The 24,389-nt window shown below is 37.3% G+C and overlaps 1 protein-coding gene across 2 annotated transcripts in view; it reads right to left on the bottom strand.

Moving 5' to 3' along the window:
* The window catches only part of BBS9 (Bardet-Biedl syndrome 9), a 310,207-nt gene that overhangs the window by 212,040 nt on the left and 73,778 nt on the right, over positions 1-24,389 (bottom strand). For both annotated transcript variants that reach the window (XR_012763711.1, XM_075418656.1), the window contains 4 exons: positions 22,564-22,704; positions 20,336-20,431; positions 15,186-15,358; positions 12,932-13,084 (listed from right to left, as the gene is read on the bottom strand). Coding sequence is in view for 1 of the 2 variants with exons in the window: in XM_075418656.1 (XP_075274771.1) it covers positions 12,932-13,084; positions 15,186-15,358; positions 20,336-20,431; positions 22,564-22,704 (563 nt within the window). In the remaining variant the exon portion in view is untranslated. The remainder of the gene's footprint in view (positions 1-12,931; positions 13,085-15,185; positions 15,359-20,335; positions 20,432-22,563; positions 22,705-24,389) is intronic.

Below are 24,389 nucleotides of genomic sequence, written 5' to 3'. Positions count from 1 at the left end.
CGGCTTCACAATGTAGAAATACCTACTGTGTGGAAGTCAGCAGTTAAGCACAACTGAAACAAAATAGACCTTCTGAGATGCCAGCTGGCAAAAAGAAATGGAGAAGAAAGTTCTTTTCCCTTTTGTTTTTGTCAATTTACGGATTTAACCAACAGTTTAGCTCCAACAAACTGCACCTTTTATTAAAAAGATCTAAACTGGGAGAACGACCACACAAGTTACATTCTTCCTCAGAGAGGTAGTAGCTAGAACAGCAGCCCCGAGCTGACTACAAGGAACATACACACAAAGAAACATTACATTTTTAATAAAGTGTCTATATTCTTTTTTCTTATTTTTTTCCTTTTCAGGAACACTTACTCCACTACTATACTGCCTCTGCTTAATAATACGAAGCAGAATCCTAACTCATTTGATCAGGAGTGTGCAATGAGTATGTAAAGCAGTATTAGTTGTACTGGGTGGAGCAGGGGACTGATGAACTGAAGTCAATTCACACCTCTGACATTGGTCCACAGGACAGACGAATGGTCTCTACAGGTCATTTTGGGCCAGCCATCATCAGCAACTAAATTAAATGTCACAACTGTATGAGTATGCAACACACACAGAACAGTGATTTAGATGCTTACTTTCTCTATGCTAATAGAAATAAGCAGTTGTGGAGACTGATGTAAAATGATTTTAGGTTAAGTTAGCAAAGAAAATAGCTTGGTGTTGCTGGGTTTACAGTAACAAAACAGTAACCAAATCCACTTCAATACGAAATTCATACCAAGATCTGCAAGCAATAAATGAGTAAATGAAGTTAATTTGGCCCTCAAGTATTTATTTCCCAGGTGTTTTTTTGGAAATGGGAAGAGGGAGGTCTTTTTGTTTTGTTTTAAATCAGAATTTGGCATAAAATGCTATTAAATTACATGACTTCTGTAGCTCTCCTCGTTATTTAGTTGTTGGTATAATGAACATACAAGTCTACACAAACCCAAGCATTTCATTGAATCCAAGAATCAAAGTCTCTGAAATATTTACTTGGCATGAATTTGAAGCTAACATATACTTGCCATCCAACCACACTGCAAAATTACCATCTACTGTACAAAAATGTATCCCTTATTGTGAGCTTACACCAAAAAGTGATTTAGTTCGATATTATTTCAGCTACCTGAACGCACAGTACCCATATACACACTAGTAAAACAAGTACAGTAGCCACCCAAAAGCAAATATTAAGATTACATCAGAACCCACCAAAAAAGTGCTTAGTACTACACGCAGAAATTAACCAAAACTGAGCTTGGATACATGATCTTTGTGAAATTGCTCATTTCAATTGAGTGGTCCAGATGTGATGAATTAAGTGAATATTAAATTATTATCAAAGTAACTAATATATCTTCCACCACATATGGTCACTAGTCCTTCTCAGCTGTATAGCTTTTATGCCTCAAATGCTTTTGTACTGCATAATTATAGGGCTGATAGAGAAAATTTCCCAGGGAGCATGAAATAATAGTGGTTTCCAACCTTGCATGTAGACAGTATAAATTTTTTTATTCAGGTTTTGATTACACTACTACACAGCACTTCCTCTCTTGCCCATGGAGTACATTTCTCCCAGTGAAAGAGCCTGTCAATGATTTCAGCTTCAGCACAGGTATCTGACATTTCAGATTATTACATAGGACATTCCTTTCAAAGGAATAAGACTTGTCAGTACTGCTTTCTTTGGGGAATTTTAGCCAAATGGTTCCACTTCTACTCATTCAAACGCACACAGGTTCTTTCAGTCCCTACAGAAACCCCTCATACTGTCTGGTGAGTTCACGTTAGGCTGAGGACACAAGATCTACCCCTACAAAGGAAAGAGATTTTTTCCCCACTTCAAAAAGGCACTAGCCAATGAAACTAATGTCACAAGAAGTGACATAAATAATTTCCTGCCACTGCTTTTATGCACCAGGGGGTACAGTCACATCGGTATACCAGCTCTAAAGTGGGAACTGTACTTAGGGTGGAGTGGGGGGAATAAAAATCACACCTCTAGGCCTTCAGTGATTTGAATGGAGCAGTGGGTGTTGAAACCTGGCTTTCAGATTCAAGGAGAGTAATTCAGTAAATAGGGGTGTATTGATATTGGGCAGAAACATTTAGAACTGAATGCAGTCCAGCAGACCCCAGGTGAGGCACTTTGTGCCATATCTACATGCACAAGGACATTTTACTTCCAACTTCTCTTGTGATGGCTGTATTATTTCCAGCTTTTACATGCATTTAATACCTTCCACAAAAAAATGGTTACCGAAGATATGAGCAATTTTACCTATTTGCCCCACAAACTGACCTGAAATGAAGACTGTCCCACACTGAAGCAAATAATCACTACCACAGACCAAAGTACAGAAGAGTTGTGCTGACAATCCTAATATATGCTTCTCAAACACAGGTTAACTACTTCCAGACATTTTTGGAATTCATCTTCTAACAAAATGGGGCTTTGATGGCATTGTAAGTACCCCACTGTTAAAGCTAAATAAGTCTTAGGGAAATAGAAACATAATACTATTTGAACACCAGTAAAATAGACCATTTTAATTATACGTAATAGTCAATAAGCTACTTTTAGTGGCTATGAAAAAACTACATTTAGCAGAAACAGCAATAAAACAAGAGAAGTTAAACACAACTCCTCGAAAGAACACCGCATTTATTCAAGCCAAAAAGAGCTAATTTGTATTATGGGTGTAGTTCTCACTGACATTATCTGGGGACAATGACTATTACAGGAGCAGGTGTGATATATAGCCTTTGAGTCATGCATGATAAACCCTAATGGTTTTGCTTTGAGGTCAAAGCCCTTACTAATCAAGTAATGATTCATTCTCAAAAATTCCTGAGGCCATGTGTGTCAGAACTGCAACTCTAGAGAGAATGCTCAATCATTAATGATCACTTATTTATATCAGCCAATTAATAAGCAAGGAAAGGAGTTAAGGTGCTTGAACAAAGAGTTAATGGACCTTTAACGACATTCCATGTGTTTTAGTGAATAGAACATAATGAATTGTATTTGCCATTGGCCACAAACCACCAACCACCGAAGTGTTCCACACACTGCTAGTGTTAAAATAATCCTAGGAACAGTATGAATGCTTTCAAAATATTAGAAAATTATGTTTACTTAAAAAAATTGTACTGTCCATACTTCTTTCATATTACACCTATGTAGTAGGTTACAGATTAGAAATAAAGAGCCTAGCTTCCTAAATCAGTAGACAGACATGAGGTAAGGAGAGAAATGGGAGATTTTCTTTTTCTTTAGCATATTAGGCACTGAACCTGTTATCAAGTATCACAGAAGTAAAATTCTGACTCTTAAGATATACAACTCCAAAAAGACATTCAGGAACAATTCTGAAGGCTAAAATAAAGATATAATGAATTATATGTATGTACACACATATATGCATGTGCACAAACATAGAATCACAAAATGGTAAGGGTTGGAAGGGACCTTACAGATCATCTAGTTCCAACCCCCCTGCCATGAGCAGGGAACCCCCCCCTGCCCTATTCTTTTGTACTAATGCCTATAAATTAGACACCTAAGGAGAGCAAAGGCATTTGCCTTTGATATACTCTTCATCTTTGTTCCGAAATCGCTATGGAAATATCAAAGGCAATTATTCCTTCTAACAGCCTGAAACCACCAAGGATTACTAACCTAGAGTATTTGCAGTTCCCTAAACAAAACAGAAAGAATATAGGGAAGTCAGTTCATTGATGTGAGCCTGCAACGAAGTCCCAGAAATAACAGACCCAAAAATCAAATGGGAGGGTGTCCTTTACTAGCTGGGGGAATCTTATTCCAAGAGCAGAGAAAACACAGGAAACAGAGGCAGAGAGGGGAGACCGTGCTTCCTTTCAATAGGCAGTGACAAGACCCAATTCTCTTGCTGAAGAGATGAAACTAAGTTAAAATCTTCCAATTAGGGTGGCTGTTTTCTACACAGCTGTATTTTTCATGCTGTCTAACAAAGTACACATGCATATTTAACAACTCCTTCGCAAAATTATAACTTGCTCTAAGCGTCAAATACACATACCTTAAGCAGTGGGGAAATTCAGCATCAGGGACTGGACAAAGCTGGAAGAGCTGTCACCAGTTTGCGTTAATTGGACTCCACAAAATTCTGAGCAAAAGAGATACGAGATCGAACCTAGAGCGCATGCTTAGAGACCAAAAGATAGAGAGCACCTGCAGTTCTGCTTCTCACAGCAGCCAACAGCACAGCAAAAGTTAGAACACATCTGCAGAGAAGGCTACAGACAGTCACAGAACTTCTTCCACACCAGCTGAAAGACAGGAGATAGTGAAACTGGGAGCCACGTAACTACAGTAGTGCAGTGCTATGAAGAAGGTGTATTAGTGCATTTTTGTTCAACTGACAGGTGCAAACCTGTCAGATGGAATCACATTCACACCTAGGTGGTGCTCACCACAGGCGAAGCAGATGTGTGACCATGTCCCCAGGTGTAAAGGCAAGCCCTTAAACACTGGACCAGAACCCATGTCTTAAAAACCAGGCTGTCTGGAATAATGATGTTTTAAAACAGCTAAGGATCTGTTCTGAAAACTGACCAAAAGCGTTAAACAAAAAGGACAAAATGCTTACATTTAGATATCTGTCAACTGTTAATTGGAATATTGATTTTTCATCTGAAGTTCCGAAATATCAGAGGGGAAATGTTATGATTCAGAAGATACAATTCAGAACCAACTACTTACTTCAATCGTGATAATGATTTACACCCAAAACTAATTTTGCCTTGTAGTGTCAAATACTATAAAATGGACAAGAACTGGCACACAGTATTTTAACACTTCAAATACTGCTTGACAAGGTTTCAACACTCTTGCTTGATCACAAACCACAATGAGAGACATAACATGCATGATCAGTAGCTCTAGGGAGAAAATTGCTCACAATTGTCTTGTTAAGTAAGATGTGCTCAAAGGGACTCTAAGTTCCTTTAAGTTCTGTCCAAAATTCAGATTAATTACACATTCTGCTGAAACCTCAAGAAACAAGTCTTTAGCACGCTTCCTAAACTATGTCCAGGGATACAAAAGAATTGCTTTTTCTCCATACGTTTAACTTTGAAAGTTCATTGCATCATTAGCTTTCTCTTTTTGGATGCTTTTCTAAAACACCTTTAGTTAACGCTTCAACATGAGCTGACTTTCTTTTTGTGTGTGTATTTTAGAGTAAACTTGAACAAAGCTGCAAGTCAGGTCCTACATGCTTTAATCAGGTGTTGCTGTAAATTTTTTTTCCTTCTTTGAGAAAAAGAATGCTATAAAGTTCGCTTAGATTTGATTATTTAAATGTCAACTTTCAAGACAAGAATAGATCCTGTCATGTAGTACAGCTACTCAGTGTCACTCAAAATAACATGGGACTGAAGGACTCCAAAAGGATCAAACCAGTTGCAAGTTATTCATAAACAAGGAACAAACATAAGGACACTTCAATACCAGTCCTGTGCTGTGGCATGGAACTGTGGGCCAGTCCTAAGTTTTAGCAGCTGACATTAATTCATAGCACAATTGCTTAAATACCATCTCAAAAACATGAAATAGTCCACATTTGTTTAAATTAGATTACAACAAAGAAACAGTTGTTGAATGAAATTCCTAAGGTTCTAAAAATATGAGAAGCACCTTTCTTCAAAGCTGTCATATGAAAAAAGGACAACTCCTGTGACAACACTAATTAAAAGAACCAGTGCATTCATTTAGAGATATCTGACTTCCAAGTCCTTCACAAAATTCATCTGTTTCTCCAGAAGTCTCTACTGCATGCTCAGGCTCCCCAGCTAACATCCAGGGCTGTCTATGTGAGGGACAGCTCAGATCACAGACCTCAGGGAAAACAACTAACCTTACACAGGGATCAAGCTTTCTCAGTCACAGGCAACAATGTCCTACACAGTTTACGGCCTTATAAAGAATTCACATGGATCCTCCTGGTAGAATTGTCTAGTTTATTCTAAATAAGGAGTCAGGGTATCTCTCCTTGGAAGCAATTGTGTTTGTTGACAACTTCTAACAGACTGATGATGAAATGCTACACTTGCTTTCCAGTGCTGCTAACTATATGAACAAGATAAACAATATAGGAATGCTGAAAGATGAACAGATGAGGGAGATTACAAAAAAAAACACCACTGTAGGAATTGTGTTTGTTCCCATTCCCTATAAACAGTAACCTATGAGCACCTCTTAATCTGAAAGACTATTTGAATACTTCTCCCCTTGTTTGAAGCAGAGGTTTTAAGTGAAAAATTCCTACACTTGTGAATCTCTTCAAGCTGCAATTCATATGCAGAACTCACAAGATGCAAGATCAAGACCAGCCAAGATAAATACAAACCATATACTAAAGACAGCAGAATGAAATGGACAACTTCTAGTTGTTTCCAGAGCAGGATCTGAAAATTATGTTGAAAGCCACTTTACTCCTGCTTAAAGCCAAGTATTTCTGTGAGACAGGTTATTCAGTAATAATATAAGATGACCATGACAGAATAGCTGAATTAGGAGAAAATAAAGGAAATCAACTTGCAGCATCAATTAGTTCTAGCAGTTCTGTTTAGAAAAGCATGTTAGGTCCTCTTCCTAAGGGCAAAATGCTCTCTTATAAAGTATGTTAAAGAAATGAAAGCTAAAATGTATCACCAAACAAAAATAAAGACCAACTGTTGTAGATCACAGTTATTAACCCTACATATCCAAGGTTATGCAACTGTGTTGACTATTCACGTCAGACTTGTTCTGTTGGTCCATTCCTAGTAACTGTCATTTCCAATCACCACAGAAAATTTTACAGTGACATGAAAATTCAGAAATCATCAAGTTCCTCTACATATTTTTTAAATTAGCACACTAGGAGGGGAGAGACACTCTTAGTATTTCTACTGAGACAGGGGACATCATCCATCTTGTCTGGTTAGTGGGGTACTGCCAGTCAGCACTAGTGCGCTGGCTTGACAGTGCACAAATAAGCAACTGACAGAGGGGGTGCTGGTGTCACGGGTAGAAGTTGAGATGTCAGTATGAGAAAGCACAAGTTGGTAGTTTTACAGAGCAGAGATGAAGAAGCCTCAGAACATGGGGAAACCTCAAGTACTGTGCAATACTGGCAAAGAATAGGAAGGGAGGTATACTTACTACTGATGACAGAAGTGTGGGGATTTTGCAACCTTTTATTGTAATACAATGCAAGGTAGAAGTGATTGCTTTGTCATTATATTTTTTGTAAACTTGAACTGTTCGCACTTGTCTCAGATTCACGTTTTAAGTACTTCAAACTGGTTAAGCAACAGTTAGTGCCCTAGGAAAACTCTACCTCACATTTCAAATTCATCCTTCTTCCTCTTTCCCTAAAACAATGTAACTGCAGTAGTCTACTAAACATGGCTACAGGGTTAAACACAGCTTATAACTAGACACAGTTAGTAATGCTAAGATTCACTAGGATAATATCGATGTGGGTTGAAAGAAGAAACTGATCCATCTGATTTTTATGACACTTGTTAATTCCAGCTTGTATTTGGAAACCCAAATAACCTATGTCAAGACTCACTGCATGAAAACTATAGTTCCAGGGCAAGCACCTGCAGCTACTCCCAAACTATGTTTAATAAGGCAAAAAACACATTGTAGAGATTAAAGATCATTAAATTACACTTACAAGCAACAACATGTTTCTAGTAGGTGAGCATTATACAAAGTGCACGCTGTTTACAACAGCTACCAAAAGTTTGCTGCAATCTCATTTCATAGTTCATGTCCTTTAAACTAAAAGGCATCTATGCAATCTCAACTACTGTTCAATTGCTTTTAAGCTTATCTGAATTCCTCTCTTAGTGCAAGAGCTCGCAGCATGTCCAATTGCACTAGTATTTTTTTAACCAGAAATCAAGAAATTGATTCATAGGCATACAAATAGGATTTACTGCAAATTTATTTTTCCATTATTTCCGTTGCACCTTCCTATAAATCATTCCTAAACATTGTAAGAATTTCTTTTTTCTAATATACAAGGCTACTACGTATACAGCAGCTTTTCTGTTCCTTCCAGGATAGAACACCTGATGTCACTATTTGTTAACTGTTGTTAATACTCCAATCTATTTAGACCTATAATATTATTTCACGAAGAAAATTCTAGAAGAAAAAATTAAATAGGACTATAAAACCAAGAGCAATCTTTTCATCATTGCACACACTGATGCCTGCTTATACATTTCTCTGTCATTGTGAAGATACAAAGTAAGGCTAAAGTTTCCTTACAATAAATCCATTAGTAATTTTATCGCAGCACTGCATACATCCTGTCTTGTTGGCAATGGACAAGGACTAATAAAAAATACAGTTGATAAATAGAAATGCTTTTTACCAGAGAATCAAATGCATTTTGATTAATTTTCTCTGGTTTGGCATCTATGGGTTTGAGACGTATGGTACACCCACATACATATCACACAAACCAAACTTACTTGAAGTTGAAAATCTGAAAATTAACATCTACAATCTATGTCAGCTGTAAAATTCAAATCAGTTCAGTAATTCATAACAATTTGCAGTTGGGCAAAGAAACTGCACAGAATAAATTTAAATTAGATATGTACCACACCTAGGCAATGACTACATGAGTTGAATATTCACTGTTACCCGATTTATTTTTAAAAGACTGTTAACACAAAGGTTATTTATTTGCTGTATAAGTGTTCTGATGCAAGGAAATAAGGGAAGCAATAGAAGCACCTTTATATCCCTGTGGATTTGGAGAGGTTATACCATTATATTTTCAGTTTTAAAAAATCCTAATCCTAATTGTTCTATTAAGAATGCAATTCATAGACCCCAAGTCCTGGAGATTCCAGGTTAAAAAGAATAATAAAACCACATACTAATACTAACTGGAAACTCCTCCTGTTCTACATGAAAACGTTTGGAATATACTATAAAACCAGAACATACACATTTCCCTTCTGATTGCAAAACCCAATGCAAAAAGTAACAAAACCTTTCTATGTACATAACTGTTACTTTGGCACAAAGATCAGGGGATAAAACAAAGCAAATTTTTCTAATTATAGAATCACAGAATGTTAGGGGTTGGAAGGGACCTCTGTGGGTCATCTAGTCCAACCCCCTGCCGAAGCAGGGTCACCTACAGCAGGCTGCACAGGACCTTGTCCAGGCGGGTCATCAGCAAACTTGCTGAGGGTACATTCTAACTCTTCATCCAGGCCACTGATGAAGAAGTTGAATAAGACTGGGCGAAGTACTGACCCCTGGGGTACACCACTAGTTACAGGCCTCCAACTAGACTCAGCACTGCTGATGACAACCCTCTGAGTTCTGCCATTCAGCCAGTTCTCAATCCACCTCACCGACCACTCATCTAGCCCAAACTTCCTGAGCTTCCCTAGGAGGATGTTATGAGAGACCATGTCGAAAGCCTTGCTGAAGTCGAGGCAGACAACATCCCCTGCTCTCCCCTCATCTACCCAGCCGGTCATGCCACCGTAGAAAGCTATCAGATTGGTCAAGCATGATTTCCCCTTGGGTAATCCATTCTGATTGCTCCCAATAACCTTCTTTTCCTCCACTTGCTTGATGATGACCTCTAGGATGAATTTTTCCACCACCTTTCCCAGGATGGAGGTAAAGCTGACTGGCCTGTAGTTCATTCCCTGGATCCTCCTTCTTGCCCTTTTTGAAGACTGGATTGACATTGGCTTTTTTCCAGTCCTTGAGCACCTCTCCTGTCCTCCAGGAACTTTCAAAGATGATGGAGAGCAGCTCAGCAATGATATCTGCCAGCTCCCTCAGCACTCGTGGGTGCACTCCATTGGGGCCCATGGATTTGTGGACATCCAGATTGCTGAAGTGATCTTTCACACAGTCCTCCTTGATCAAGGGAAGGTCATTCTATCTGTAGGCTTCCTCTCTTACCTCCAGGGCCTGGGATTCCTGAGGGCCGGCCTTAGCACTGACGACCGAAGCAAAGCAGGCAATCGGTAACTCTGCCTTCTCTGCATCCTCCGTCACCAGGACACCCACCTCGTTCAGCAGTGGCTCCACATTGTCCCTAGCCTTCCTTTTGCTGCTGATGCAGTTGAAGAAGCCCTTCTTGTTGTCCTTGACATCCCTTGCCAGATTCAATTCCAGGTGGACCTTCGCCTTCCTTGTTGCATCCCTGCATGCTTTGACAACATTCCTGTACTCTTCCCAAGTGGTCTGTCCCTCTTTCCACATTCCATGGACCTTTCTCTTCCATCTGAGCTCTGCTAGAAGCTCCTTGCTCATCCATGCGGGTCTCCTGCCTCCTCTTCTAGATTTCTTGCTCAGGGGGATGCACCACTCCTGAGCATGAAGTGATGTTTAAAACAGCGACCAGCTCTCTTGGAACCCCCTGCCTTCTACAGCCCTGACCCACAGGATTCCTCCCAGTAGCTCCTTGAAGAGGCTGAAGTCCAAGGTTTTGATCCTACTTATCGCCCTGCTTCCTCCACGCAGGATCCTTAAGTTCATCATTTCATGGTCACTGCAGCCGCGGCTACCTCCAACTTTCACATCCTCACCCAGCCCCTCCTTGTTTGTTAGTACAGCTTGTGGGCAAGAATCCTTTTTCCCCTTTGAGGCAGCTGGACTCCATCTGCCACCAGCAGGCTCAGTGCCATGCAAACCTTCCCATGATCACAGAAACCAAAATTCCACCGATGGCACCAGTCTGAGCCACATTATAAAAATATTCAATATAAGGGAGGAGATAAGATTCTCAAACAACAGTAAGAGAATAAAAAAATCAAATTTTCTAACAATTAGAGTATTTTATTATGGGATTTATCCTATTTTATTACTAAAACTTCTACATCACTTCTTCAGAGTTCAATCCAAATTCCACTGAAGCAAATACGAGTCATTCCACTACGAGTCTATGGGGTATGGATCATTATTCTTTATTGAATGCATTCTGCCTTAGAAAAACTACTGAACACAACCCTGGTGCTCAAAACAGGCAATTTTCCAAAAGGAAAAATAGAGACAACTTGCTTGAACAATTCTTCTGAAAAGCTGTATTCTCAAAAATACAATTGTATTAATTCCAGTGTCAAAAGGATACATACTTGAAAGTAGTTTTGGAGTGAGACTTTATACTGTCCATATTTATCCAGCCTCATTATTCCTTTACCGAAAATACATGTACCATATTTTGAATACTTCTACTATTTTCATTAGATATACTTGTTCAAACAAAGACAGAAGATGATACTGAATTAAAGAAAACAAGGTCTTTTCTAATATAGGAAATGGATCATTGAGCAATTTCATTTCATCCACATAGCAGAGACAATAGTAAATCCTACCACAGCTCTCATTTTCAAAACAACATATGCAGCAGTAGGGTTTCTATGGTAATTACTGTTTTATTACAATTTTGTTTGTAGTAACAATAACATTTCTTTATTGCAAGGGGATTCACATGAACAAGAAAATGACATAGGAAATCTACCAAGAAAAAGGTGAGCTTGCCTAAAACAAAGCTTTAATAAATGTGGAAAAAGGTAAATATTTGTTCTCTGGAAAGAAATCTTTTTCCTCATTCTCCTTTCAACTACACTAATTCTAATTAAAAATGCTTACAACAGTAATTGTTAAGAAAAGCACCCATCTAATTTTGAAGTACCTTATAAAGCAAGATTCTGCAATATGCACCTATTTCAGCTACTTGAGTTTTGTCATTCTCAGAACTCACTTTTCAATCCAACTGCATAAGAAAACCGTCAAGCGCATCCCAGCTGCCTTTAAACTTAAAGGCAACAGTTCGACACAGCAAAAGCAAAAGCAGACTCAAGAGACTCACTCCTGTTTATCTTTAGGGCTTATTTAGTCATGCCATTTAAAAGTGTTAAAGAATCACCCATTTATCACAACAATACCTAGTATTTCTTAAAGTAACCAGAAAACCCCCACTTTCAAACTTAAACCACCTCATAGTTAACTCATTCACAGTAAAGACTGAAATAAAGGCAAATCTGATTCATGTATAATCATACATGGAAGGGCGGTTTCCTCCATTTTAGAGAAATGTTTTCTTAGAGCAACAACATCAAACACCTTTGGTTTTCATTTGTTGTGATATACAACAGCACATAAAGGTAAGTCTTTTTTCCAGCAAGGAATCTAGCTGTGACTCAGCTTCTCTGACAAGGCGCTTTAGACAGTAAAGTCAGACTCTCCAACAGAAAAGAACAAAACACAAAGTAACTTCTTAGCAAAAGGAATCATGAAACAAGGGTTATTCTAAAGCAATGCAGGGCTGAGGCAGGAAGAGAAAGAAAAAATGTTTTATTTCTTGTTTACTTCCAGTATGGGGATGGTTTAGGAATGATTTTTTTTTAAACTTTCTTCTACAGCTGTCACATTCTGAAGTGATTAGAACATAAAATCCCCATAAGGAAGAACATGGTCAGCCTCAGACAATTTTGTTGTGAATGCTACACCAGCCAAACCATTCCACCAGTTTACAGTGTACCATAAAATATTTACACAAGCTATGAACTATAAAATATTTTCACATGAACTATAAAATATTTACACTATCAACATCAGTTAGGAAAGAATGATGTGTTGTCACGCTGGTGTGACCCAGTAGTAAAGATTTTGTGGTCACAGATTAAATAAAACTATTGCAAATCATCTGGAAAGTTACAGGGAATATTAGGTTAAACAAATTACTGCTTCCTGGTCTCCTGGATGGTAAATGTAACCAGGAAAGCACAGCTTATATGCTTTAAGCTAAGTTTTACCAACAACATAAAGAGGTCAGGCTCATAATCAAACTGTACTGACCTCTCTGAATGTTCCTTCTAGCAAGGTGTCCAGATGTTGAAGAGGAGCAGGAGTTTTGTCTTTGAATCGTGTCAGCAATCGCCGCTCAATAGCTCGAAACTGTACAGCCCTTTCAGATAACAGCTCCTGAAATTTTTCAGCATTCAAACGTAGCTGCAATTTAAGGGTGTTGAAGAATTTGGGTTAAGGGTCATATACATTACATATGCACAGTCCAAATGAAATGGGAGAATGACAGTAAAATTCTTTGGAGAGTGTGTATTATTCAAGCATGATAGAGTCATTTATACCAGTTTCATATTTTACACTCCTCATGAAGCTTATTAATATTTTCAACATTTATCATTTGCCACTAAAAAAAACTGTCACAGCCACAATAATCTGACAATGCATAAATATCTCATCAAGAAGCCTAATAACAAGAGTGAAACTTCACCACCAGGATCTCAAGGCTTTTTCTTGGTTTGGTGTGCTATTTACGGCACACACACAGCATATTGGACTTGATACTCATTGCAGTAGAAAGTAAATGGTTATTTCCTTAAGCATATAGTACTAAGTTCTGCACTGTTTGAATTATTGTCTTTTTCTGAAGTGAAATCCATTTTCCTTTTATATATTCTATAGCAACAAACTTTCTTGAACTGTTCACAAAACTTTGAACTACATTGTACATCAAATGCCCAGGTATTAAGAACTCTTATTTTATCTTTTAATCACCTTACAATTTTCCAGCACATGCCTCTAACAAAAAAATCACTAAAGGTGAGTCTTTCAAAATGCTGTGACTCTTCTGTACAGCTGACATGCTGTAACTAGCAGAAGTTATGAGAAGAAACATTAAGACACAACTTTTCAGATGTGAGCATTATGACACATATCCATTTTGAAGTGCCCCAAAATGAGAAGAAAAATTAAGTTTCCTAAATTTAGAAATCAGATTATATTTAAAAATAAAATATAGCATTCTGTCACCGCACGATTATGAGGGACAGTTCGGGGAAGCGAAGAGAAAAAGAAACACGATGTAGCTTTTCTAGAAGTAGCAGGGGGAAAAAAAAGGGACATCTCAGCTAATACTCTCCCAAGTTTGCCAAACAAAGTTTGTTGAAACTAACAAAGATGGGAACATTAGGATCCCCTTGCTAGATCATTTGACACTTTTTAGACCAAGTAATTATCACAAAATTTCAGAAACTTCAAAATAGCCAGCTGCAACATAATTAGATCCTAAATTAGCAGCCCAGCAATCACACCTATATTTCAAACTTCAACGTATTTAACCTTGTAATACAATCTAGTGAAGCCTATGTCTAAGGTAACTCTACAATACCAGACACTAAAACACCCCCAAATTTTCTGAATTTCAAATCAGTCGAAAGACTAACAGAATAACTACTCATGCGCTTGAGAGATAGACCCGAATCCGTCTTAAACACCAGAGAATCTCAACTACAACTTCAATCTTTCTGTGTGGTGATGGCTCCACCTCACAGAAAATTCGGCAGCATGAAAGAACATCCAGCAGTATTTCTCACTCTTACGTACATACATCGCTGCTTTTGCCCATTACACAAGTTTAATAGAAATTTTCAAATAGCTATTCTTTTTTTTCCACTGGAAAGGCAGGGGGGAGGTGTGCACATATTTTGTTTTATTAGCTATTTCTACAAGCTAGCTAAACTATTGAACATTTTTCACTGTCACCTGCATGACCAAACAGGAAAAAGTAATCACATTTCTTTTACATCTAATCTGGTAAACTTCCTTGAGTCTCCAATGCTGCTTCTACAAGGGCAGTCAGCTTTTTTAAATCTGAAGGTACTTTTTACATAATTACCAGGATGATTCGAAAAAAAAAAGTTCATAGCTTCATTGTTACAGGAAAGTTAAATAACCCAAAGCTAATTTAGAAACCTTTTTACAATTACCATGACATTAGTGAATGAAGAACCCACGGCTTCTGTACAGGCAATGAGCAGAAGGGCAAATACTAGTACCATAACTTGTATCATTCACAGACAGCGCACTAGCTACTTGCACTCTGCTAACCACAAGGGCCGTTTCAGAAGCAAGGCATACTCCACGTTAAAAATTAAATTACAACATTTTTTCCAGCATTATCTCAGACAACTTCTTTTCTGAAAGCCAAATGCCTGTGACAGCTACAAGTTTTAATCTGATTAATCATAGTACTAACATACAAACAATTTTTAAACTAGCAGAATATTAACGATTCACTTAAGTAACATACCTCAAAATGTCGATCAATTAGTTCAAAATATTCTTGCAGGGGAATTGAACCAGAAAAGCTACATGCAAAGTCTTTGCAGTTTTGCTTCTTGAAGTGTTCTTCAAGTCGAAGCATGAGCTCTTTTGTTATCAGCCAAAGGTCTTCCAATTGATCACTCTGGATCCTATATCGTTCTTTGAAAAAAAAAAACCAAATACAAGCCTAATAAATACACATGTAAGCCACATACATTCACTACACAACATAGTTTAGATCACACGCAACTAACTTAATTGTATCCAAAAGCAATCCTGGCATAACACAACCTTAGTGAGCTTTTCTGAGGGCTGGAGGCAGAAACTGGCTCTATTCACTGTGGACCATGACAGAAGCACAGCATCCTAAGCATCTGATAATAGTGATAACAAACCTACTCCCATCCACCTAAAATCTAGGATGTCTTCTGGAAACAGTTATTGAGTTCTTAGATAATATAGTCAATATAATTTTTATTACCTCTCCACTTCATAGGATATCTTCTAGTAGGAAAACTATTACTCTAACTAGTCATAGACAACAATACTCAGTTTTGATAGTGCTATGATTCACTCTAGAGACAATTAATAGTAGTAGAAGGTGAATTTTATCCATCTACATGGTAACATAAACTGAAGTGAAAAAACAAATCCCGTTAGCCAGTGTTATCTGTCCCAGCAAATTCATTTAACTTACCACATTTTAGTGAATTTCAAACTAGTTGGACGAGATTTTACTCCTGTTGTTTCTAGTCCACATTTGCATAACCCTCTCTTAACTTTCCAGGAAATCAGAATTAACTACATGTTGCGAGGAAAACATTGTGGAAAAATCATAGCAGCATTTTCTTTTCCAGACACTCTCAAACAACAGTTCCCTATTTTTTTCATTACTCATCTACAAATACCTTACCCCAAAAGGACAGACACAAATGCAGCTATGAGGAAAAAGAGTTACTGGGGTTTGATATAAAATGGTTCTTTTTTTCCCCCCTTGTTAACAAGGTTCACAGTAAATCAAATTAACTAGAATGCTTTAGAACTTGAATGCACTTATTTAAAATTTTCTCAACATTAGTAATTCAAGATTGTTTGACATTACCACTGGCATCATTCCCAGGATGCATATTTCACTGAATAGAGAATGACAAATTTTGTTTACAGTGTAACAGGAAAGAAGCAAGTTTTATTTAAAAACATGCCTGTTAAAAAAAAGAACACCATCTGCTGAAGATAACATTCAACCTAATATCCATTTTTTAAACACTCACAATGTAATAGCTGGACTTAGTTGGATGTATCATCATGCTCTGCCTTAAGTGATTTTTCCTTGAGGGAAATTAGCTGAGATGTTTTCAGGCTAAATCAACAGTCATTCCATTTATAATTGACATTTCTAATACATTAATGGTTTAAAATGGATAAAACCGATTTCCTCCAAAATGCATATTTAGTTTCCATACACTGTTTGTTGCTCAATGCAATCTAATTTTACTATGGCCTGAGTATTGCAGTCATTTGCTTTACATGATCTTCCAGCTCTCAAAATAGAGAAATTAGATTTAGAAACTGTGTGAAACAGAATCTTTAGTTGTATACGAAACATATGCTTTAAACAGAAATACAATGAAGAAACTAAACAAATAACTGCGCTTCTGCTCAGCCTTGTTGTAATAGTTAATCAGCTTGTATTAGCTTTTTGTCAAAACAGGCTCTTTTAGAGAAAGTTACAACAGATTTCCAGAAAATTCTCAAACAGAAAAGCAGGAAATTGAGGACCACCAACAGGTTACATCGGTTACAAAGGGTTTTAGCACTACAGATTGTCCAACTAACACAACCAGCATTGAAAATGGTTGCCCTGCCAGTAGGTTATCTGAAGAAAGTCTAGAAGATTCAGTTCACTTCTCAGCTAGGAAGAGCATACCAGCAGAAAAACACCCAGCCACAATTAGCAGCTATGCCTTCTTTACACTTTGATTAAAAGACAGTTTTCAGAAATACCAACAAATAAACCTTAAAACCTTAATCTACATGGGGACAGCTTATTTTTAATATGTATTAACTGTCAAAATGAACTTCAGGCTGGGCTTCTTTGCAGCAGTCCTCTTGACAGGCTGAAGTAACATCTTCAATTACTACGCTGTTCAAAATGGATTAGCTAATACAATTAAACAAATGTGAAAACAGATGTCACTCATGTTTGCAGCTTCAGCAGGGAAACCCAACTGAACCTGGAGACTCTCTGGTCTCTCCTACGTGCAGTTCTTCCCATTCAGAACATGGAGGTCCATTTGACAAGGGATATGGAAAAAGATGTCTTTTTCCATTGTCCAAGACTAGCTTCTTTCATGGAAAACCAGAAATATGAATTGATCAGTCCAAATGAACTTCTTTACATTTCCGAAACACCATTACTTCTAGTCACTATTTATCTACACACACAATTTTCTTTTTGAAGAACATTTCCACAACGATAATGCTGCATAAGCACTTTTACAAATTATAAACTCAGTGTTAAGTTACATAACAGAATAAGGACCTCCCAAATAATAGAACAGAATTCATCTGCATTCATTAGTTCCATAGATTTGTCCACTCAAGCACAATCATTTCAGTATCACAAAATTCTACCAAACAATGCTTTTGTGTTATGCATAGTGTCTGTTCACAGATATTTCAAATCTCCTTTGTAAAGTGAACTTCACAAGTAAAGCAGTGTGGGAAAGTTTATAGCAAGACTGCAAGCCTCATTCCTAGCTAGTGAACAAAGAAACCTGAGAGCAAAAGCTTGAGGGTTTGCGATGGGGGAATTCAAAGTTACAGCCTCACTAGAAGCTAAAACACATTCATTATAGACGCAAAATTTGTCCCTTACACAGCACCAGATTTAGCAACTATGCAAAACAAAGTCCAAATAAAAGAATTAAATTGTAATCCAGAAAAAAATAGTTATTTATAAATCCTTCAAATTCTTCAGGTTTTAGGGACTATCATTGCGTGTCTAGTTAAACTCCAAGATCTACTATTCAAACAAATATTAAACACAAACTAACAATAAAACAGCATGCAAATAACGCATACACGAACCAATACAAATGGATTTGAACCTTCGAAATGTAAAGTGATTCTTGGTACAATTAAAGTTACTCTCCAGATGGTTTCTAACACATTTGATTACATTACAAAAGTATTAAATTTTATCTCATAGCTCACACTGACACCACCAATATATATATGTAACCCATCATGAATACTGATTTTTGAAAACAGTGAAGCAGATTTTTGTGTCAAAAGAATTTTGCAAAAACAAACTAGATTCTGATTTTTCGAAAGCATTCACATTGTTCTGTTTGAACCCTCTGCAATGCACAATAAGTATTATACGTTCACAATTTGTTAGTCTGTTGTATTAAATGAAGACTTTGTGCTTTGCTGGCATGGAAAATCCTAAAAACAATTGAACCGATTTGGTTGCAATGCAAATACCAAGAAAGTTTTGCATGTTGAGTAGTTGTACAGGGCAAGACCATAAACCCTGCAAAACTAAGAGAGCAAATCTTTCGTGAGCACAAACTCACAGGTGGTTGGAATATGACTATTTAGTTCACAAACTGCCCTATACATGAGACGCTGGACTAGGTAACAGCATATCTACATGCACGTTCATACATTCTGTAAACATCATAGGAATGATATTGAATCCTTAATCCTATATTTACAAGATATACAGGCATCTAAAAACAGACACAGGCATTTACTTGGATGTACAGAAGCAAGTAAGGTCTGATGTCTAATTAAGATGAAGAATGACTGAAAGTCAATGGAGAGTTAGAAACCTGCTTTTTAATCCCTTTCAAAAATTCCAGTAGATGACTACTTCCAAACACAGGTGTTGATAAGGTGTTACCTTTGAGGAAGAGAGGTTTTTTCCATTATGAGAGTATTAATTAACAAAAGCATTACTAAAATATAAAGAAAATCCAATTTCTTCAGAGAACTGTCACCGTATGTCACGTTAGGGTTAAAGAAATCTGATAAATTTCAAAAGGAAAGCCCTCCCGTTGAGTCACAAGGTTCAGAGCAGACTCCTTTGTGTTCTAAACTCTCTCTCAGAGAGGAGTCGAGGTGCGGCTGGATCTACTCCTAGTCCCAGACTTGCTCAATGGTTTATATCTAAAGGGTTAAGCGTGTAGCCACTTCTCAGATTCAACTTGCCTGTCAGAGCCCCTCCAAGGACTTCCACTGAAAGTTTCACAAAGTTGAAACACTAGGTAATTTATTCAAGGGACAAGCATCACAGGTTCAGGATTGCCGTTGATAAATGCACTGTCTACAAAAATTGAGCTCAAATGTAATGGTTTAGCACTTTAGTTAATCTATTCCCGGGGATACGTCTGACAGTCAGAGGCGCAACTCTTACCAAAGAGGCGTCCTTTCTTGGGGGGGGAAGACAGGTTCAGGTCCATCGACCCATCCATCAGGTAAGGTTCTCGTTTGGTTCCTCCTCCCAAAAAGAGTTTTGCAAGTGCCAATTTTTATACATTTGAAAAAAATCTTTTTGTGAGGTGGGACTAACTCAATTATTATGTGTCAATTGGCTCTTGGCATGGAATGTTGTGTCACAAGCAGGACTCAGCAGTTTGACTGCTCCCTATAGAGCAGGCATCTTGGTACGTGCTCAGGAGGGCCATCTTTTTTATCTGAAGAAACCTCTGGTTTCATGGACTCTGCCGCGCTCCACAGATCACTTGGTTTACAATGATGGGCTATCCCCCCCTTACTTCTGTCTGATAAGATAAGCACAAGGTAATTGCTCATTTGTTAACTCTTCGGCTCTTGATGCCCAAGTCCAAGCATGTCTCTCGTCTTGCATTGAGAAGTCCAGCAAGGCCATAGATTACACTGTAGCATACTATTTTGAGTATGATTTTTTGTTTTGCAATAAAATTTTGTGCCTTCCATAGTAACATAATCAGATACTTAAGAGGAGATCAGAAAAAGTCAGTTAACGCTTTGAAACTCCTGCATTAATTCTCACACAATTATTATCCTTCTTTGTACGACCCACGTTCTCATTTTGTACACATATCTGATGATAGAGGCCTCTTTTACATTAATACTAATAGCACTTACGTGATGTTTTTGAAGCAAGAAGAGTGGTTTTTGAACCAGTTAAAAACTGAAATCCCAGAACATTTGCCTGGTCATCCTCAGACGGATCAACAAAGTCTGAAAGAGAAAGTCAAATACAGTTTTCTATAATTCATCATTGGCATTCAAACAAACCTGAATCCACAGCCAGGACCACATCAACCTTCGCACAAACAGTTTAGCAAAGGCAATCTGAATAAGGATGCTCCCCTTCTTAGGGCTCAGAAGTAAAGATCAGCAGTAGTTTGGTATACCCTCCCTTCATTCACGGGTGGAAGCTGTGCCACAAACTGTTGCTCTTCTCCAGCCTTGAAACAAAAGGTAGATTTCTCAGAGGTTCAGTCTGTACCATCTAAAGAATTGTGATTAGTGTACAGCCCAAAGATTATCACCTTTTACCAGATGCAGAAATTATCATGAAAACATTTAAGCACGCTCTCTTTTCAGCTTTCAGCGGAGCACAACACCTAGCTTGCTAAAACTACCTACTCTGCAAAGTCCATGCATGGCCACCTATCTTTTAATTCAATGTAGTGGGTGATACCAGGTTAAAAGGCTCAATTTTAGAGTGCCACATTTTAAAATCTACTCTGTATCACCTCTCCTCCCAACCTTCTCCCAGAAATAAGGCAAAACAGGGAGTAGAAGAGATACCATTTTTATTGAGTGTACCAAGAATTGAAAGTTCCTTCACGAATCACATCATAAACAGCATACTTTTTTCCCCCATCACTGAAAATGTGATGAACAGAAAACAGAAGATTTTAATATCTTCTTCTGGAACACATTAGACCTGTGTTTTGTGTTCTATTTTCAACAATACATCCCTAGGTTAAAAATAAAATGTAATGCTCTATTCTGAAAGCATTATTGCTTAGCCATACTGGAAGCCTATGATTGAAACCCCAAAATATAGACCTCTGAAAGAAGTTTGGTTCAAGTATTACCCATCCATCTGAGAGAAGAGGTATATTTACTCTCAAAGTGAGGAAAATCATGCTACCAAAACACCCAACTGTGCCTACTCCACTGCTCTCAGCAAATGTACTATATAAGGTTTTCAAAGAGATGCAGTTTCACCTTAAAAGCATCAAAGTTCTTGGCCCATACAGCTCTCACAGCTGTTCAAGAACCTTAGTCCTCTGAAGTTCAGAAACATAATCACTGCCAGACCGAACTTACTCACAATCACTTTAAGCCCTGTTTATTCAGTTCTTCTTGTGTTAATATGATCATCTAGATCCATGATACAGCCACAAAATATTTAGAAAAGGCAAATGTATTCCCTTTTTTTGCCCATCTTCTATTATGCTAAATCAGTCTCTTTCTTCTAGTTCTCCTCTTCAAATCCCTAGCTCATGTTCATAGCCTTTTTCTACAGTGAGTTTGAAGTAATTTTTATTTAATATCAGGAACCAGCACTCAGTGTGCCAGAGCATAGTAACTTGATAATAGTTTCCTGCGTGGAAACATTTTATCTAGCGCATCCTTGGTTCTTATTTGCTTGCTTGATTATACCATATTGTATCACAGAGTACTCCTGTGGTAACATTCATCTCCTATCTCTTCTAAATTATGAGCACATAATTACAGTAGAAATCATCTTCATAACATTACACTTTATAGTACTCAATTTCTTTCTTCACTTTCCAGTCCTAAATGGCACCTAATTCTTCCTTCATGCTATTTTAATATTCTCCTGAATATAAAACATTGCTCAGGCTTGCACATCAGAAAATACTGCTAAAGTGACTGTTGTCTTTTTGGTTAAAGGCAGCTAATGAAATTATTAACAACATCAGCTCCAGACCAATACATCAAGAACTTCACAAATCTTCCTCCAAAGCAGCTGTACCACTTACTTACATCATTTACCACTTCTGCTTTGCCCTGTTTATCTTTTCTTAAATGAATGCCCATCTTTTCCCCATTACAACACCACTCATACAATTTTATGTAAAATGATTTTCTGGATACATAAAAATTAGATCTATATCATACCCAGTGTGTAAAGAAATCGGCAGTTTTACCAGAGACAGACTAGCCCGGGTGGATTATTATTGAAATATCATGCCACCGTTTCTTTCCAAATACACTTATTAAACATTCTAACATCAGTTTTATTAATTATCTCCTTACTTCACATGGACAAGCAACACTTGTTGGAGTTCCTAACAGATTTCCTATTATAGACACATTTAAAAACCTACCTGGAAAAATGGCGAGAAAACTGACAGGAGGTTTATTAGTATCAATAGTTAGCTTGTGGTTTGCTGCTTTTGAAGGTTGAGCTGGAAAGCAAATTAACCGCAAAGGTAGCCTGAAGTTACACTGTGCAACTTTTGGTATTCCTAAAATGAAAAGACAGATTCATCTTTCATATCCGTATTCTGAATACAAGATGCTTCATACCGCTGTCCTCAAAGAAGTATCACAAGATGTTTTTAATGTGATTAAGGAATATGTTAAAATAAAAACTATGTAAAAATCTAGACTTTTATGAATTTTTCCACCTAAAATACCTTTAAATTTTAATATTTTTAATTTGAACGTGAAATGTGAAATGAACATTTTCAACTGAATGGGAAAGCAATTTATTAGCCAAATCCACTGCATACCTGTACTTATACCAATATGCAATGAAAGTTACCATATTATTTAATGCTCTAGACCAACAATTCTACTTTAATACAGACAACAGCTGTGTGATTACTCCTGATGCTTCAAAATTGAAACGTGTTTTGATCAGGAATATCACAAACTAAATCCTTTTTAAGAACATATTTACTCCTCTTTTATACTCTTAAATAGCATCTATGCAACCTTCGTATCACCTGTCAGAGGTCTGAGGCTTAGAGAAAAATGTATCTAAAGGAGATTTTTACCCAAAGGTATACTAAATTCTATCTTTCAACTCACTGCACCATAATAAAACAGAACTGTAAAACAAACTGGCTACTGCCTTTGGTACTGAGATCTAATATCATATGCAATTTTATCAGAATAGTGCAAGAGAAAAGAGCAAGTTTTAACACTAACATTTAGAAAACAAGTCCATCAAAGTGTGTCAAATTTGTTCAAATATAAACATCGTTTAAAATTGTTGGCAGGTCAAAAATCACCTCGCGTGTTCTATGCAAAACGTAAAAGTGCTAGTTGCTACAGAATATAGAGTTGTTCTTTTGGGCAGTCAGATTACGGGGTTTTTTTGAGCAGGATTTTTTGATGAAGCAGCTAACAGGGAAACCTTGTTTTGTTTGGGTACACACATCACTATGGGCACCAATACTCATCTTACTGAGACTAAGGTGATACCAATAATTACTCATTCTCTCCCCAATAACCCACAAAACTCAAACATTAACCCCACCACTCACCTCAGCAGAATTTAACAAAGTACATTTTTATAAAGAATAAAGTAATTACTGTTATTAATTATATGGAGACAGAAAAGTCATGAAACTAATAGATACACAGAGGTTATCAGTCACGTAAGCTTTGCAGGTTAGTACAAAACAGAGCTCAAACATTTAACCATCATCCAAGCAATGCTTTTTGCTAACAATTTTGTTTGCTGCTTTGTGAGTCTCTTGCAATGAAAAGTTATTTCTAAGACTCATCTCAGGGGAAAAATGTTACCAGAAGGCTCAGACTCATCCCTCTGGTTATCAATTCATTAGGTCTTTTAGCTGGCTGATAATGCCTTCAAGTAACTATCCTGCAGCAGCTCGTAAAAAACAAAATCGGTGTAAACCAAGCAGAAAGCTTAAGACAAGTCCTCCAAACTCAGATATTATTGGGTTCCAAGGAAAATCCCTGAAAAAATACTGGACAATAAACCCATAACCTTTCAAATTTACTCACTCAACCTTATCTTCATTACCTGATGGGAAAACGAAAATATTTTCTTGATGACAATGTAACACAAATCTCTTACTATTGAACTTAGATAGGGAGACTTATCAACTGGAAAAAATTAGTAATGAAATTAGCCAAATCTCTGGGGAGATTTCTAGTCCGTGAATCCAAAACAACT

The sequence above is a fragment of the Opisthocomus hoazin genome, chromosome 4 (assembly GCF_030867145.1).
Source record: "Opisthocomus hoazin isolate bOpiHoa1 chromosome 4, bOpiHoa1.hap1, whole genome shotgun sequence".
NCBI lineage: Eukaryota > Metazoa > Chordata > Aves > Opisthocomiformes > Opisthocomidae > Opisthocomus > Opisthocomus hoazin.
The sequence above is the reverse complement of the archived record's forward strand: the minus strand, read 5'-3'. Positions and strand labels throughout refer to the sequence as shown.